At 39.2% G+C, this 18,879-nt stretch overlaps 1 protein-coding gene across 3 annotated transcripts in view; it reads left to right on the top strand.

Annotated features, from left to right (window-relative positions):
* The first annotated feature begins 155 nt into the window (after nucleotides 1-155).
* The window catches only part of Sass6 (SAS-6 centriolar assembly protein), a 42,010-nt gene continuing 23,286 nt past the window's right edge, over nucleotides 156-18,879 (top strand). For 2 of the 3 annotated variants that reach the window (XM_048352033.1, XM_048352031.1), the window contains exons 1-8: nucleotides 156-378; nucleotides 9,270-9,330; nucleotides 11,419-11,498; nucleotides 11,928-12,032; nucleotides 13,011-13,182; nucleotides 13,718-13,783; nucleotides 14,803-14,922; nucleotides 17,648-17,839. In XM_048352033.1, coding sequence (XP_048207990.1) covers nucleotides 314-378; nucleotides 9,270-9,330; nucleotides 11,419-11,498; nucleotides 11,928-12,032; nucleotides 13,011-13,182; nucleotides 13,718-13,783; nucleotides 14,803-14,922; nucleotides 17,648-17,839 — 861 coding nt within the window. In that variant the 5' untranslated portion in view covers nucleotides 156-313. The remainder of the gene's footprint in view (nucleotides 379-9,269; nucleotides 9,331-11,418; nucleotides 11,499-11,927; nucleotides 12,033-13,010; nucleotides 13,183-13,717; nucleotides 13,784-14,802; nucleotides 14,923-17,647; nucleotides 17,840-18,879) is intronic. The other variant, XM_048352032.1, reaches the window with a different exon arrangement.

The raw sequence follows: 18,879 nt of genomic DNA, 5'->3' as shown, positions 1-18,879 counted from the left end.
GATGGCGATTGCCGGTGTCCCTCGGGCTCTTTCCTTCAACAAAGATGGCGGCATCGCGTTTCCCACACGCCGGTCAGTATCCGGAAACGGTTCAACCACTCGAGGGCTAACCCCGCCCTCCACCGCAGAAACCGGAAGCGTCTGATGGTGGCTGGCGAGGTCCAAACTTCCTTCGTCTTTCCCTCCGTTCCTCGCTCCTCCTTCTCCGCGGGAGCTGAGCGCCAAACTCAAACCCGGTCCAGACTTGGACGTCTTTCAGGCGAGTTCGGAGGCCTAGGCCTGTTGTTTTGCCTCACACCGCCCGGGGTCTACGATGAGTCAAGTTCTGTTCCAGCAGATCGTCCCCTTGCAGGTGAAATGCAAAGACTGCGAGGAGAGGTGAGGTCCGCGTCGCTCGGTGCCCGCGGGTGGCGGTTGGGGTCGCGCCTATGGTGAAGATGGCGGCTTGGGCCAGTGGGGCGGGGCTGGGGTCGGGGCCGGGGAGCCGACGGGGAACCGGCGGGGACGGGTGGTTGCCTCTGGCACCGACTGGCCGTTGCGGAGGGGACGCTGGGAAAGGAAATGGGCCATGGAGACCCGGCCCCGCTCCCTGAGGTCCCAATAGGCTCATTTATTATTGTCATTATTATTAGTATCATCATTATCATTAATTTTTTTAAATGCAGCCCCTGCAGCTTGAACTCAGGGTCTGCGCGCTGTCCCTGAGCTTTTGTGCCCAAGGCTGGTGGCTCTACCACTTGAGCCACATCTCCACTTCCAGCCTTTTTGAGGGTTTTGGGGTTTTTTTTGCTTGTTTTTTTTTTTTTTTTTGCCAGTCCTGGGCCTTGGACTCAGGGCCTGAGCACTGTCCCTGGCTTCTTTTTGCTCAAGGCTAGCACTCTGCCACCTGAGCCACAGCGCCACTTCTGGCCATTTTCTGTATATGTGGTGCTGGGGAATCGAATCCAGGGCTTCATGTATTAGGAGGCAAGCACTCTTGCCACTAGGTCATATTCCCAGCCCTTTTTTGAGTATTTTTATTGGAATTTATGTCACTGGAGATTTATTTATTGGAGATCAGAGTCTCACCAAGTTTCTTGCCCTGCCTGGCTTCGAACCCCACTCCTCAGATCTCAGCCTCCTGAGTAGCTAAAGGATTACAAGCGTGAGCCCCTTGGTGCCGGGCCTGGCAGGTTAATTCTTGCCACAGTTGACAGAAACTTCGTTGGTGAAATTATTGTGGACTTGTGAAAACTCACTGCGGGACACTTAGGATGTGGCGGTCTTCGTGGAGTTAGTGGATGCAAACTTGCAAGTGTAAGGAAATGATGATAATATTAGAGCGTAAATAGGATTGATTTTTAAGTCAGGTGATCTGTTTGACCAGACCCTCCCTCAGTTTTACCGTGCATTTGCTCTCTCTTAGGGCCTCTGTTTTCTCCTTTGTACAATCAGTGTAACTTAGTTGTAATTAGGATCAAGAGTGAAAATGCAGATGTGTCCATCTAGCAAGCCAGTGGACCTGAATTCAAATCCCAATATGGCAAGACAAACAAATAAACCTGAAAGATGTAGGATTGCTGCATAACAAAATTAATTCACTGAGTTGTCAGTGTACTATAGTATGTGATCCAGAACTTGAATCCTATGGATACAGCTCTGTGGGTTATTTAATTAGTTGGCTTTTTGTTGTTGTTTGTTTTGAAGACTCAGCTCAGGGCTTTACATATGCTGTTGTATATTTGTGTATTATTTTGTGCTGTTCATTGTGGTAGCCACTAACCACATATGTTATTGAACATTTGACATGGTGCTGATCCAGATTGGGTTGCTATAAATACAAAATAAAATTAACATTGATTTTAAAGATATTCTATGAAACACAAATGTAAAATCTCAATAAGTTTTATGTTGATTATGCATCAAAAAGGGAATATTTTAGGTTTATTACATTAATATATAATTAAAATTAATTTATTAACTTAATTTTTTATTGTTATTATAAAGGTGATGTACAGAGAGGTTACCGTTTCATAAGTCAGGTAATGAGTACATTTTTTTTTTTTTGGACAATGTCACCCCTTCCTTCATTCTCCCACTTTTTCCCTCCTGTCCTTTCCCACAACATGTGTAGTCCAAATTCTCGGCCGGTGAACTGCCCCTTAACGTTTTTCACCCAAGGCTGGCATTTTACCCCTTGAGCCATTTCTGGCTTTTTGGTGAATTGGAGATAAGAGTGTCACAGACTTTTCCTGCCTGGAGAACTTTGAGCCTTGATTCTCAGATCTCAGCCTCCTGAGTAGCTAGGATCACAGGTGTGAGCTGATGGCACTGGCACCCTGCCTTCTGTTTATTCTTCTTTGAAAACCTTTCAGATACTCCTATTTCCTGACCTATAACAGGGTCAGCAGATAGAGCCCTTAAGGCCACAGCTTTCCTTATTTCCCACCAAACTGTTGTGGCTGATTTAGCAGAAATGAATAATTGTACTATACTGTTTTTTGAGGGGGAGAGTAACCTCATTGTGGCCATGGTAGAGCATTTCAACACTGAAGAGAGAGATAGAGAAAGTGTGCAAGACACCTGGTAGCTGAAAAAGCCTAAAAGACTTACTCTTGTGGTCCTTTACAGAACTGTTTGCTGACCACTGATATATTGGAAGAATAACCTAAATTCCTTAGTAAGTATTCAAGGCCTGTTCAGCTCAACAAATACTTGTAAATGCCTGATGTGTGTCAGGAGCTGTCCTAGGTGCTCAGAAGATGAATATCCCTCCTGTGCCCCCTCCATCCCAGGCAGACAAAGATGTAACCATTGTGCTTACCATTGGACTCATATTTCCCTTGGAGCTGGGTGCTGGTGGCTCATGCCTGTAATCCTACTCAGGAGGCTGAGATCTTAGCATTACTGTTTGAAGCCAGTCCAGGCAGGAAAGTCCATGAGACTCTTATCTCCAATTAACTACCAGAAAAGTGGAAGTAGTGCTGTGGCTCAAAGTTTTGATAGAGTGCTAGCTTTGAGTGAAAAAGCTCAGGAACAGCGCCCAGGCCTTGAGTTAAAGCCCCACGGCCAAAAAAAAAAATTTCCCCTGGAGAAGCAACATGGTATAGATTAAGAGTTCAAGTTCCCATTTCAAACTGTTACTTATTTGTCTATCTTATACAATTTTGATTTATTTACTTTTGGGGGGGCAGAAGGTTGTTTTGTTGGTGTTGGGGGTTGCACATGTGAGACACATACTCTACCATTGACTTACCCCATCCAACCCTGGATCTTCTATAATTACTTTTTATACCTTTTAAAATGAATTTATAATAACTGCCTATTTCGTAGAATTATTGGGGGTGACAGGAGTTAATACATAGAGTGAGTTCTTAGAACAATGCATAGGGCATTACTTTTTCTTTTGTAACTTCAAGGTATGTCTTAAATCCCTTCACCTTTCAAAGTTGCCTAATTTGAAATTGATTACCTCTATTCATCTATTTAGGTAGCATGCTGTAAGCAAGCTCTGTGACTTCTAATATGTGCCTCAGGTTCTTCCTCTGTAAAAGCAATAGTTATTCAAGATGATGCTTGTAAACTAAAATGAAATATGTAAAATACCTGGCAGGTACCCCGTAACACAGGCACTCAGTAGGCATTAATTAATAACTCTTCCTTTCCCTCTCTTCAATCCATAGAATAAAATCAGAAGAAAATGTAGGGGAAAGTCATTTAACCTCAGTTTGAGGATCTGGATCATGTTTGTTTGGGTTTGTATCCCTAGCACCCAGTGTAGTACCTGGCTTAGAGTAGCTTTTATTTGTCTCAGCTACTGGGTGACAGCAGCAGGTCTGAATCCAATTCTGCTAATGGTGGATGGTTAAGATGTTCTTTATTTAAAATAACATCTAGCCAAATCTAACTGTCCCAGAAGATATAATGCAGATTTATGTAGTGTTCAAAGTGGGACACTTACTGAAATGAGAAATCGTATCATTGTGTGACATTTTATGTTTGTTTTATATTGCTTTATTATGGCATGAACTTTTTTTTTTTTTTTTTGGCCAGTCCTGGGCCTTGGACTCAGGGCCTGAGCACTGTCCCTGGCTTCTTCCCGCTCAAGGCTAGCACTCTGCCACTTGAGCCACAGCGCTGCTTCTGACCGTTTTCTGTATATGTGGTGCTGGGGAATCGAACCTAGGGCCTCGTGTATCCGAGGCAGGCACTCTTGCCACTAGGCTATATCCCCAGCCCTGGCATGAACTTTTATAATGGAGCAAATAAGATTTGTAATTTCAAGATTTTTCTACAAGATATTTCTAGGGATGTGTTTTAGACAAAACATGGGGAATATATTTGATTTTTAAAACTTTTTCTTGCTAGTCCTGGGGTTTGGGCTTAGGGCCTAGTCACTGTCCTTGAGCTTCTTTTTTTTTTTTTTTTTTAAAGTGGAATTTCTTTTATTTACTGGCAAATCACCTTAGTTGGTAAATACAGATAATGGGCACATTTGGCAATTTATAAAGCACCTCTGAGCACACTGAGAACCTTTGCCACAAGGGCTTGCAGTGTAGCTCGGTAGAAAGTGCCTGCCTAGCAAGCATGAAACTCTGAATTGAAATCCTAGTACTACAGAGAGAGGGAGAGAGAGAGAGAGAGAGAGAGAGAGAGAGAGAGAGAGGTAGAATTAAACTTGAGCCCAATTTGGTTCATGTTGTTTCTATAATCTCACACTGTTTCTTTAAGAAACAGATTTTCTTATTTATTCAATAATCCACGTATCCAACTATTCATCTAAAACTCTGAATTGAGCACCACTCCTCACTCTACAGCCTCTCACCGGACACGAACTCCTGCTCTGTCTAGGCATCCACCAAGGATGTCCAGCTGCTCTTCTTCATCTATTCTCCTACTTTATTCTTTTTCTTCCCAAACTGATCCAGGACCCTGAGCCACTCCTGTAGAATACTGGACTATCACAAGATCCGTTCTCCACTTGACTGTGGGCTCGTTGGAGACTCATTACGTACCCAGCACACCTTACTCTGCCTAGCATGTGACAGGTGTAAATGTTTATGGAGAATTGTCAACTGGTTGGATCATAGGTTTCCAAAGGATGACTTGGGCATTCAGAATAAAATACTTTTCATGCCAATTATGTAGGCAAGATTCTCAAGGCCTGTGGAGGTTAAAAGATACATTGGAAGAACACATCACCTCTCCTACTTCCCAAGTAGTACTTCCCAATAGTCTGCCATCTCAGCAAGGACTTTTATTTCATTTCTTTGGGCTCACAGAGGAAACAGGCTTTATAGTGTGAGCTCAAAGAACTGGGAGCCAAGGTGTTAGAGTCCCGTTTGACTTGGGGAGTGACATGAAGTATATGAAGGTTCGTTTGGATATCAACCTTTTGAATAGATTAAGGAGGCAAGGCTGGGAGCAGGAGGCAGGTGGAAGATAAGACAGCATTTGACAAGGCGGAGCTGTTCAATGCCTGAACAAACAACTCCTCTCTGGAGAGAGACAGAGAAGGGCTTCACAGAGCGTGTATAAGACAAGCTTCATGTGCAGGGAAGTGAAGCGTTCTGCAAACACGTTTCTCCCCTCTGCTGGGTTGTCACAGCCCCAACCCCCCTGCACATGTCATTTATCCTTTACATTCCAACTTGCACCGGACTCTTCGGGGCCAGGAGAAAACCAGCCGGGTTTTGGGGGGTATCTACCGCATTCTCATTTCCAATCTTCACTGCTTGGATGGAGATATTGTCTTAGGCCTCCTCTGTTCCCCATCCCAGAGTCTGTTTCTTGGCAGTGTGCCCCTGGCTTGGTGGGGCCTCTGATGCATCCCCCCAAGCTGCTGCCTGTCAAAGCCCAGTGAGAGGCACCTTATCAGTTCGCTGGCAGACGGAGGGTGGTGTTGCCATGTGCATGCACTGAATCACTGATAGGTGCACTTGCAGAATCAAATTGTGCACCTTTAATGAGCCACAGAGCCTCCCTATGTGCTATGATAGTGCCGGTTGCAGGAAAGCATCTTCAGATGGGTCTTTGAAATGGCAGATGGAGAACTGGGCGGGGTGGATGGGAGTTCATTCACAGCAGAGTTTTTGTAGAACCCATTTGGTTTGTGCGAGAGCCTGTAAGCATCTAGAAGAGGCCAGATTTGATGCTTTGGTTCACACCCAAAGAATGGGTAATGGGTGCACACATCCTAGGTGCTGGCTGAGGGAGTCTGGCTTCCAAGATGCCTTCATTTGAAGGCAACATGTTTCCCAGACCTGGACCCTGCTCCTGGATGATAAAGGCTTTGTTATATTATTCTCCTTTTTCCAGCCTGTGGCTCAGCCAGCAAGGGGGAGAACAAGTGGGTCTACTTTTTCCTTGGGCCTGAGTTCAATACCTGCCTTCACCTCTCATTCACTTTGTGATCTTAGACAAAGTAGTCAGCCTTTCTTGATTTCTTCCCCTGTGAGATAGCAATGGGACAGAGCTCTTTCTGGAGATGCTGCTGAGGAGGCCTAGTCCTGAAGGAACTGGGAAGACCATCTGGAGCACTGTGAGGAGGAGAGTGACATCTGTTCCACAGACCTGTAGCTGGTGCAATATCCTTAAGGGCCAGATAGGCAGATGGCCAGATAGTGAGGCGCTGGTGACTGGGTGTGGAGACTAGGTAGGAAAGCCAAGGGGATCAGAAAAAGAACTATTTAGAGAACAGGAATCAAGATCTCATGCATGAAGGGTGGCAGCAAGGGGCAAGGAATGGTCAGAGGAAGAGAGATCATGAGCAATGACAGTGATAGCACAAATCCCAAATGAAATTTAGGAGAAATGCATGCTTGTGCTTCACACTTGATTCCCTGGAAAATGTCCATCATCTCTCCACTTCATAGATGGGCTCTGAAGCAGACTCCAAGTAGCTGCTGCTACTTGGCCAGAGCAGGGAGGATGAGAAAGACTGGCTCACATCCTCCACATCTGCTACCCTGGGCCACGTCCATTCCCTAGTCTTTTCCCTCCCCTGGATCTTCTCTGAACTGCCATGCCTGGGAGTTTACAGAGCTCAGTGTACACACCTCAGAGGGCTCTTCTCCATCTTAGTTCAGTCTGCCTGCTTTCTCCAGCACTCCTCTGAGATGATCCTTGAGCTTCTTTTGCTCAAGGTTAGCACCATACTGCTTGAGTCACAGCACTATTCCTGGCCTTTTCTGTTTATGTTGTGCTGAGGAATTGAACCCAGGGCTTCACGCATGCTAGGCAAGCACTCTACCACTAAGCCACATTTTCAGTGCCTAAACTTATTTTTAATTTTCTCCCTCATATCTCATGTATTAGCATTTCAAATATATGCAATATGATTCATTTATGGTTATATCAATATAACTTTCAGATTTATGTAAAGGATATTTTATTAATTAGATGCTTATTGAATTTATTTTATTTTATTATTGTCAAACTGATGTACAGAGAGGTTACAGTTTCATACGTTAGGCATTGGATACATTTCTTATACTGTTTGTTACCTCCTCCCTCATTCCCCCCTCCCCCCTCCCCCTTTCCCTTTTCCCCCCAATTTTTTAAACAAATTTATGAAATATAGGACTCTAAAAACTGAAGCATAAAAAGCTAGGTTTCAGTTGTAGTTTCATGCCACTGTGATGACTCATGTTACAAACAAAACAAAACGACAACCAGATATCATGGCATTGTAGAAAAAAAAGATCTCCATAAGCCATAGAATTGAATCTACCTATTTCTACAAGTTAGGAAGTTAAGGTGTTTGGGTCCCCCCTGCCCCCCAAAGAAAGCTTAAGTGGAACTGGAGTAGTATTCTTGTCTGTTTTATATAGTTTTCCAGATACAAAAAAGAAAAATACATTCTCTTGTTTTAAAAATAATTCTCTATGGACTGGAGGTATAATTTAGTGGTAGAGCCTATGCCTAGTACAAATGAAACCCTGAGTTTCATCCCCTGTGCCATAAAACAGACAAAAACCCCTCCAAAACTCCAACAAAACCTTCCTATCTTTGTACTGTAGATTAGTGCTGCTCTTCCTTTTCAGATAATAGATTCAAGTTAAGGTAACATTCATCTTTCTCCTGTGAACTAGCATTGAACACTCAATTCTCTGTACAATAGAAATTTAACTAAATGACACATTTTAAAGCAATATAATCACAACTGAGCTTTAAAAAAGATTCATGCAGGCTGGGAATATGGCCTAGTGGCAAGAGTGCTTGCCTCTTCCACATGAAGCTCTCGGTTCGATTCCCCAGCACCACATATATGGAAAACGGCCAGAAGGGGCGCTGTGGCTCAGGTGGCAGAGTGCTAGCCTTGAGCTGGAAGAGGCCAGGGACAGTGCTCAGGCCCTGAGTACAAGGCCCAGGACTGGCCAAAAAAAAAAAAAAGATTCATGCAGTTTGAATCTTGGTCACTTGTTTCTAGGTTATTCCTTTGTCAGTTGCTGAATCTAGTTTTTATTTCTGTGGACATAAGGAGTAGAATATGGAAAAGTTTAAAATCAAATCTTTAGAAAGATAATTTAAAATTGAGTAAGCTTGAATTTCTTCCCCCTGCACATCAGAGGAAAACATTGTTATTGAACCTAACAGAAGAGTTTGAGAACCACTCATCAGTAAATGCTTTTTAATTAAATTTCCCTTTCATTTCTTAATGATTTAAACATCCTTCTACGCCTTGATTAATGTTTCTGGCTGATTATGTATATGTGTTCAGTACTGGATTCTCCATAAGATATAGCATATAATATGAAATATTCTAGTCTTATCTCAGACCTAATCTAGGATAAGATAGGTAATCATAAACTTTCCGACTTTCCGACATAGAAAATATGTCAAGCAGGTTTAACTTGTAGATCTGAAAAAAATTGTGTATACAAAAGAGTATAGATTGTCATTTCCTTGATTCTGGATAGTCTAAATGCTCTAGTATGAACATTTTAAGTTTTTAGAATGAAATCTTTCATTAAGTCAGTTTAATCACTTGAAATGTAAAAAGTTGTTAACTAAATTGAAGGTTTGTCTTTCAGTAGATACTATTTTAGAATTAGCACAGTAACATTCACCACAATAGTACTACGTACTCCAGCTGTTTATCTCATTTAATTCTCATAACCTCCCTGTTTTATAGGTAAGAAAAATTTAGTCTTCCATTAAAAACTACAAGGTTACATAAAAGAACAGCTTAAGCTTCAAATCCATGTGCTTCCTAAAATCTGTTGATGTTAGAGAATGTTGGCTTAATAAGGCTGAAAACTGTTTCTGAGACTTGTCTTTTCATCTAGGAGAGTGAGTGTGAGAGTGAGCATTGAACTGCAGTCAGTTTCTAATCCAGTTCATAGAAAGGTTGGTATTTCCCTTTTTTTTTCAATATGATAATTCTGTATATATTAGATAATTATTTTTGTTTTATTAAGAAATTTTGTTTACACTCACCTTGTTTTCTAGTATTGAGTTGTTTTGTAATTGTTGTGTTATAGGATAGCAAAATCTCCTAAAAAGTAATTATACCATGTATTTCTAAATCATGTAAGAAGAATTAAGAGTTGGGATGATAGTCTCCTTAGGTTTACCCAGAGCCTGTAGAAGTTGCTAGAGTCTATGAAGAATTGGCATTCCATAGTACAAATGGGAGAAAACAGAATAAACTGAAGTACTCTAAGGAGATATTTTTAAATCTTTTGTTCCTTTTGAAGAACGGCAGAGCATCAGTTCCATATGGTCTTCAGAAGTTATGTATCATTAGCAGAACAAAGGATAGAAACCAGAGTTAAGAAATATGTTTGTTCATTCATTTATTTGAGAGGTTTTATTTATTTATTTTTGATTAGCTTACATTAGTTATACTTACGGAGTTTCTTATCACTGTGATATTTCATACATATATAGTATCACAATCAAACAACTCTTACATTCCTCTCCTTTATTGCCCTCCATTCTTCCACTATATTCATCCTTATTTTCTGTTCTGCCACTCCCTCTGACTGATACTTGCCCCAACAGAGCCTGTTTCACTTTCTTATCGTTCTTTTTAAAAAAAATTTTTTTAAGTGTGTGATATTGTACCTAAGGAGTTTCACCATAGTGTTTCAGATTTTTTTTTTAAATAGCATATTAAAATGAATTTCAAGAAGTGCCTACATAGAAGCACTTAAGAGAATGGCATTCTGAGACAGGGCCAATACCCAAATGGCTATTTTTTCTAGAGTAGAGAGTATATACTACATTCTGATTCTGTATGCCTGCTGTACCTCTTCATTTTATAGCTCTACTAATAGATGCTTTAGACTTTTCTAGTTCCTTAGTAGTCCTGAGTAGATTTTATTTCAAACTAGTTTTAACTTGAATGCTTAGTCTTATTAGTTCTCACTTAGCTTGTAGCTAAGCCCAGTTTTCCTTGCAGCTGTGGTCTCTGAAGTTTATAATTTCAGTGTGCTTCTGTTGGCTTTTTAGCCATTGTCACACTGCAAAAAATGCAACCTAGAAAATGGTCTTTATGAAAGGAACCTGCTTCATCAGAAAAATGAAAGCAGATGGGTGTCTCCATCAGTAACCACCTGGAGTGGGAGAGAATATGCCCTTAAGGGAGGCCCTGGCAACCTGTCACCTGATCCTCTTCTGCCTGAGACAAAAGCTCCTTTTGTAAGGTGGATGGTTGTCAGCTCTGCTGACAAATTTCCTGCTTTGAAATGCCAGACCAGTTACTTGAAGGGACACTGAAAATGTAATTGTTCTGTAGTAAGGAGTATTTGGGGTGGTCTAATTGTCCCTACACTTCTGGTAGGATATTTGTACACTCTGAGCTCCTAGCATCTAACTAATTTCTGTAGATTCCTTATGGCTCTCTGTTTAAGATTCTAAGTTTCTAAAGACTAATAAAAATGTACAGAGGGCTAGGAGTTTAGCTGAGTGGTAGAGTGCTTGCCTCATATACATGAAGCCCTGGGTTCGATTCCCCAGCACCACATATATAGGAAATGGCCAAAAGTGGCACTGTGGCTCAAGTGGTAGAGTGCTAGCCTTGAGCAAAAAGAGCTCAAAGACAGTGCCCAGGCCCTGAGTTCAAGCCCCAGGACTGGCTAAATAAATAAACAAAATATACAGACCAGAGAAGAAAGCTGGTCCAGGGTACAGCTGTGATATTTTGATGTTACTGGATTATTTTTCAAGAAGGAAATCTGAATTTTTTTTTTTTTTTTTTTTTTTTTTTGCCAGTCCTGGGCCTTGGACTCGGGACCTGAGCACTGTCCCTGGCTTCTTTTTGCTCAAGGCTAGCACTCTGCCACCTGAGCCACAGCGCCCCTTCTGGCCATTTTCCATATATGTGGCACTGGGGAATCGAACCGAGAGCTTCATGTGTAGGAGGCAAGCACTCTTGCCACTAGGCCATATTCCCAGCCTGAAAATATTTTTTTTAATAATCCTTTCTTTTAGGATTTAGTTATTCGTCTGACTGATGATACAGACCCATTTTTCCTATATAATCTTGTTATATCTGAAGATGACTTTCAAAGGTAACTAAACATGGGGGACAGGGCTGGTCTTACTTAATTTGGGAAGAGGTTTTTTAGTTTTACAAATACGTTGGTACTGTTTTTCTTTGATGTGCATTTTCCAGCCATGCATTATTTATTTAAATCATGCCTATTCAAAATATTAAAATTTTCTGGGAGTAATTGACAATATGTTCTATAATTATTTAGGACATCTCTGAAAAATATTTCTTACAGTATTAGATTTCAATTAAAACAGCTCAGAAGTTTGAAATTATGGCTACAATTCTTGATGTATTTTTCTCCTATTGACTAAATTATAAAAATAAAAGTTTCCTCATATAGTTTTAGTAAACAAAGGGTGTTTAGGAACTAAAGAATCTTTGAAGGTATTAATTGTAAGTAACGATAATAATCCAACTTCTAAAACACATTTTTTGTTTTTGTTAGTTTAAAATTCCAACAAGGTCTTCTGGTAGACTTCTTAGCTTTCCCACAAAAGTTTATAGATCTCCTCCAGCAATGTACTGCAGAACATGCCAAAGAAATTCCAAGGTACGTTACATGAGGGGGGACATTATCAAGACAAGTTGATGGAATGATACTTTCCATGCAAGTACCTGTTTACTTTGAAACCTGCAGCTGAGGCTCTTTTAAATCTCATGTTTTAAGGAAGTCTTGGTTAATATCAGGCATGTTTAAGGAACGAAGTGTAATTCAAGTGTATAGCACTTGCCCTAACAAGCACAAGGTCCTGTGTTCAGTATCAAAAAAAGAAATATTTGCTCCTTTATTTTTGTTTTGACATAGCCACTAACGTTATTTGAAATACCTAACAGTATAAAGTATTTGCTTTTATAATGACCCTGGAAGGAGGGAGTACAATTATTTTTGCTTGTAGATATTCATGTTCATGTAGTGTTAAGGCCTGATCCTTGTAAAGTTTACCATTAAGATAGAGAGCTTTCTTGCCTTTGCAAGGCCCTGGGTTCCATCCCCAGCATGAAAACAACCAACTAAACAAACAAAAATTCAGAAAAGCTTACTGACACTCTTATTAGTTTCATCTACTGATGATTGCTATATGAATCAGTGATTCTATTAGAAAATACAAAAGGTTTCTCTTCTTAGGTTTATTAGATGTAATTCTTTTATTAAACAAATCTTTAATCATCAGTTAAGATTGTTTACTCTGAAAGATACAGAAAAGGATAAATGCTTAATTTTAAAAATATCTAATTTTCAGAATAAGGAATTGGTATTCTTGTCACTGTTGTAGTAATGCATTTTTTTATTTTGGTTTTTACTGTTTGTTCATCTGTCTTTCTGAACTCAGGAGGTTTAATTGTACACTGTGCTTCAGTTCCCCACCCCTGTGATTTGTCTTGTTCTTTACCAGGGGGATCTTTTCATATTAACCCCTGTAAATTCAGTATGCTCCCTCTAATGGTCCTTCTAAGTAGAGGAGCTCATAATTTAAAATCAAAGTTTGACCATCTCATGAGTGTATTACCATGTGACTTCTTTTCAAAGATTTTTGCTGCAGCTAGTTTCTCCAGCAGCTGTTTTGGATAACTCACCTGTATTTTTAAATGTGGTAGAGACAAATCCTTTTAAGCATCTTATACACCTGTCACTAAAACTCTTACCTGGAAATGATGTAGAGATAAAGAAGTTTCTAGCATGCTGTTTGAAATGTAGCAAGGTAAGATTTTAAATTTAAACTGTTCTTTTAAACTTGTTACCAGAATACTTTGGTAAATCACTGAAAAGTTAATTTTTTATATAAAAATATTGTGTTATTTTTCATTTAGCTAATGTGTAAGTATAGAACTGGACTAGGAATTAAGAAACTTAAGTTTCAGGTTTTTTTTTTCTAATTTTCTGTGACTCTAGGCACTAAACTCATACCATAATTTCATTGTTTGCTACTATTTATCTAGCCATCTAAAAGTATGCTAAATATCTACATTAGGTTATGACACAGGAAACATGGCATTGCCACTTGAACCTTTGGGCTATATTGTCAGTAAATGTTGTATATCAGCGTATCTGAAATGCTCATGGTGCATAGATCATCTAGCAATCTTGCTAAAATGTAGCTTCTGATGTGAAGGCTCTAAGATACCACAAGCTTTTAGGATGATTCTGATGCTTTATTTTGCTACACTTTGAGAAGTTTGGCTACAGATGGCTGAATTAAATTGTAAACTGCATAATCTTATTGTTTCTATAAATAGGAAGAAAAATTATCATTGACACAGTCATTAGATGATGTTACTAGGCAACTGAACTCAACACAAAAGGTAATTGATATGTCATTTTGCTTTTGCAAGTCATCCAGACACTGGTTCTGAATTGCTTCTTGAATTAAGTCTAAGCTTTTATGTATTTTCTTTCAAACTGTCATACCATTGAATTTCTTCTTCTTTTTGCTATCCATCCTCTACCAATTAACTCTGTTGGTCTGATGCTCTCTTTTAGATACTTAATTACATGTAAACATTTTTCCCAATTTATAATATATTTTCTCTAAATCTTCATTAATATTCTCTCTCCTTTTGCCTTTTATTCATCTTATTCCTCTGGCTTAAAATGGCTTTTCACTTCTTACCAAATTCCCATCCTTTCTTTTGATTGTGATTGGAACTAATTCCTTTGATGTTTTCAATCATGACTACTACATTTTTATCTCTAATCCTTGAAATTGAGGGTCAAAGTATCTGTCATCCTAGTTTATCAGGAAGCATAAATAGAGAATGAAGGTCTTGGTCCAGGCCAGCACAGACATAAACTTGAGTCACTATGTGGCTAAAGTGGTAGAAGGTCTGCCTCACAAGCAGGAAGCCCTACGTTTAAGCCCCAAGATATCATTCATTCATTCATTCATTTGTCAGTAAGAAAAGATAGCTGGGTGCTGGTGGTTCACACCTGTAATCCTAGCTACTCAGGAGACTGAGATCTGAGGATCACAGTTGAAGCAATCCCAGGCAGGAAAGTTTATCTCCAAAAAATTACTCAGAAAAAGCTGGAAGTGGATTTGTGGCTTAAGTGGTAGAGTGAGAGTGCCCAAGTTCTGAGTTCAAGCCTCAGGATTGGCACACACACACACAAAGTAGTTTAGGCTTATCTATTTTAGCTCAGAAATTGTTTCTATTCAGATCTTGATTGCCTAAAAAAACAGAAAACTATATGAAGGATTTGGGTATGAATTGAAAAGTTGTGAAATTTCATTTTCTTTAATATCCTTGGAAGTATTGTTATGTTTTAATGAGAAGCATAACATTCTGCTGAGATGATCTTAATATCCTATACTGAACTCTAGACACTGTCGGAAAAAATACAAGAATTAGAGAAGTTACGGAATGAATGGGCCTCACACACGGCTTCGTTGACAAATAAGCATTCTCAGGAACTGACAAATGAGAAGGAAAAAGCCTTACAGGTAAGCCAACGTTAAAGATAACTGGAAAAGCATTTTTATTACTCTTGGTAATTTTATTAACCAGAAATGGAGTAAATACAAATTATTATAACATTTTCAGGGGCTGGGAATATGGCCTAGTGGTAAAGTACTTGCTTCGTATACATGAAGCCCTGGGTTCGATTCCTCATTACCACATATATAGAAAACAGCCAGAAGTGGCGCTGTGGCTCAAGTGGTAGTGCTAGCCTTGAGCAAAAAGAAGCCAGGGATAGTACTCAAGCCCCAGGACTGGCAAAGAAAAAAAACAAAACAAAAATTGTAACATTTCCAAACACGGAATTATATGAAGTAAAAGTTGAAAGTTTGTCTTCTAAAGTCTTACTACTCAAAGATAATAGAGCCAGGTTCTGGTGACTCATACCTGTAATCCTACTCAGGATACTGAGATCTTAGGATCATGGTTTGAAGCAAGCCACCCAAGGCAGAAAAGTCCATGAGACTCTTAACTCCAATAAACTGTTCAGAAAAAGCCCAAAGTGGTGCTGTGGCTCAAGTGGTAGAATGTTAGCCTTGAGCAGAAAGAAGGTAGGGACAGCAACCAGGCTCTTCAGTTCAAGCCCCAAGACCAGCACCAAAGAAAAATAATTTAAAATATTGTACTACCTTCTAGGTTCCCTTATGTGCCTCCTGTATCCATGTAGTACTCTTACAGGTCATCACTCTTCTAACTTCCATCATTGAGTAGTTTTGCCTGTTCTTTAATTTTGTATACATGAAATCATGAGGTCTATCTTTACTCAGCATAATCACTCTGAGATTTAGACATGTCCTTGAATGTTTTTTTTTAATTGTTCTAGAGTATTTTGTGTATAGACTATTAGTTTATAACTTTCAATATTAGCCTTTGAGTGATTTGTGATGCTTTCCTATTGCAAATTAAACTGGTATAAGCATCCTTATACAGGTCTTTGTGTACAGGCATGTACTCATTTTTCTTGGGTATAATTTAGGATTGGAATGTCTGAGTTCTAGTATGGGCATATGTTTAGCTTTAGTAGAGATTGCTTGTTTTCTCCTCCCCCTCCCCTTTTTTCCTCTCTTTTGTTTGATCATAGGGCTTGAACTCAGAGTTTGGGTGCTATTCCTGAGCTTTTTACTCAAGGCTAGCACTCTACCACTTTGAGCCACAGTTCTACTTCTGGTTTTCTGGTGATCAATTGGAGATGAATCTGATGGACTTTCCTGCCTAGGTTGGTTTCAAACTGTGATCCTCAGATCTCAGCCTCCTGAGACATGGCACCCGGCTAATTGCCTGTTTTCCAGTATGGATTTAATCTACTGTACTTGGGGTTATAATAACAATGAACACTTTTTCATATGCATTGAACATTTATTCTTTTGTGCAATCTAATCTGAATTTTATATGTATGTCTGTACAAAAATATTAACAGTTTTATTTGTAACTGTGAAAAATTGGGAACTTTGATGTCCATGTTAAGGTAGGGTAGGCATTAGATGAATTGTGGATAGTCATGGTGTGGAATATAGTGCAGCTATTAAAAGTGTTCACAAAGAGTTTTTTAGGCTAAGGGCATGTCACAATTGGTAGAATGCTTGTGAGGCCAAGGACTTCAAAAGCAAAAACAATAAAAGCTTAATTGTTTTTAATGATGAGAAAGTGCGAATACTGAGGGAATAAAAAGCATGGTTAACACCAAAACGCTTCAAGGAGAACTGTGGCTCAAGTGATAGAGTGCTAGCCTTGAGCAAAAAAGGTCAGGGACAGTGCTGTGGTCCAATCCCTGGGCCAGCACAAAAGAAAAGAAAAACAAAACAAAAAACACTCAGAAACCAAAAGCAACAAAGGAAAGCCTGATTAAATTTTGTAACTATCTAGTTTTTAATTTTTGAGTTTAAATTTGTATTGTATATAATTGGATATGTACGTGTATGTATACATAAATGATTGGAAAATATTCCTGAATATTTAAGAGTGATTCCCATATGGGATTATTTGTCATCGGTGATTTCCTTTGTGTCCTTAAAGCCATGTATAGTTTTCATAATGAGGAAAACATTTGTAAAAGATACTTAGGATTTGGTAGATTTTTTTTTAAGGTGAGTAGGATTTTATAGTGCTCATTAATAGATAGTGCAGTATGGTTCAAACAAGAACCAGAGATTGTGTAGTTCTATTCATGTTCAAATTGTTGTTTAAATATGCCTCCTACAAGATTGAACTAGTAAATAAATCTTGCCCATTGTACAGTTACAGGCATTTTATAAACAGGTATATTATAGTATATATAGGCAAATTATAAACACATATATGTATGTATGCACATATGTGTGTGTGTGCTGTGAAAAACCGAAACAGTATAATGTTTTAGCAGAACTTAGAGTTTTATAAACTTGCTCTTTTTTCTAGATGCATACTATATATTTCTAGATGTATACTATATATACATTGTTTCGCTTAGGTTTTTCTGTTTTTAATCATATATTATTCTGTTATACCATTCTGTTAACTTGAAGGCCATTACATGTGAATTTAGGAGAAGCGGATCATGGTGTTTACTTTTGACTTTCTTCCTTACTCCTTCATAAATCCCTAATTGAAAATACACCCATTGAAAAACAGGGATATCTATAAATGATAAAGAAGAAAATTGTGATTTTTTTTCTCCCGAATCTTCCCGTATTTTTTTTCTTTTCTTCTTGATATATTTTTGTTTTATAACAGGCACAGGTTCAATATCAACAGCAGCATGAACAGCAGAAAAAAGATTTAGAAATCCTCCATCAACAAAGTATCCACCAGCTGCAGAGCAGATTGTCTGAATTAGAAGCAACTAATAAAGAGTTAACTGAAAGGAAATATAAAGGAGACTCTACTGTTAGAGAACTTAAAGCGAAGCTTTCGGCCATTGAAGAGGTATTAAATGTTGGCTTTTCCCCCATCCTGAATGTTTTCGTTTGTTCACTTCATTTTAATTTGTTTGTTTCATTACAAATGTGGTAGTCTTCTGAACGCTTTGCAAAGATTTCTTGTGCTAATAGAATAATCTTTTCAGAAACTCCAAAGAACATCAAGATTATGAAATTTTATAAGAAAACCTAATTCAGAGTAGAACTGCAGCAAGCTGAATATTTTTATTAAGGTTCTTGAGTAGTGTATGGACACAAATCTGAGGGTTTGGGTATATTTTTACTATTAGCCCGATGTTTATATCTCAGAGGTACTCAGTGTTGATAGGGCTAAGTCTCTCAGTCTATACAGTATTCCAAATTAGTGTTTGGTAATAATAGTGTTACTACTAGATAATAATAGATAGTATTTGCTGAGTATTTGCTATGTGGTAGGCATTGTATAAGAGCATACATAGATTAACTCCATTCTTGTAACATTTGTTTAAGGTAGGTGTTGTTGTTACCCCTCATTACAGTACGGATGATGCTACCAAGGCGCAGAAAGGTTAAGTAATATGCCTAAGGTCACATAGGCAGGAATTGGAAGCTTAAAGATTGAAACCTATCTGTTATTTGACTGTCTTTGCTAGTGCCTTGTTCTTTGAAGCACCAGAAAAAGTTGTACTTTTGTGCATTTGTTTTTGCGTACTGGGATTCAACTCAGGGCCTAGCAGGTAGGAGGAGGGGCTCGGTGGTCTCCAACCTTATACAGCCCATGAAATCATTTGGTACATGACAGTACCAAATGACACTGTATTTCTACTTGGCTGCTTGTACGTGGCTCTTCTTTGGCTCATGTTGGCCATCTGTGGCCTGTTTGCCTTTATCAATCATGTAGTATGGATTTGAGTGATATTATAAACATCCAATGGCCTTGGCAGAGAAAAGGTTCCCCACTCGTGGCAGCACATGCTGGGCAAGTACTGTACACTGTGCTACACCCAAGAGTGTGGAAGAAGCTTAACCTTGCTGCTGTGGCACAGCACATGGTGATATTATGACGTT

The sequence above is a fragment of the Perognathus longimembris genome, chromosome 7 (assembly GCF_023159225.1).
Source record: "Perognathus longimembris pacificus isolate PPM17 chromosome 7, ASM2315922v1, whole genome shotgun sequence".
Lineage (NCBI taxonomy): Eukaryota > Metazoa > Chordata > Mammalia > Rodentia > Heteromyidae > Perognathus > Perognathus longimembris.
This window is presented reverse-complemented; position numbering and strand designations above follow the sequence as displayed.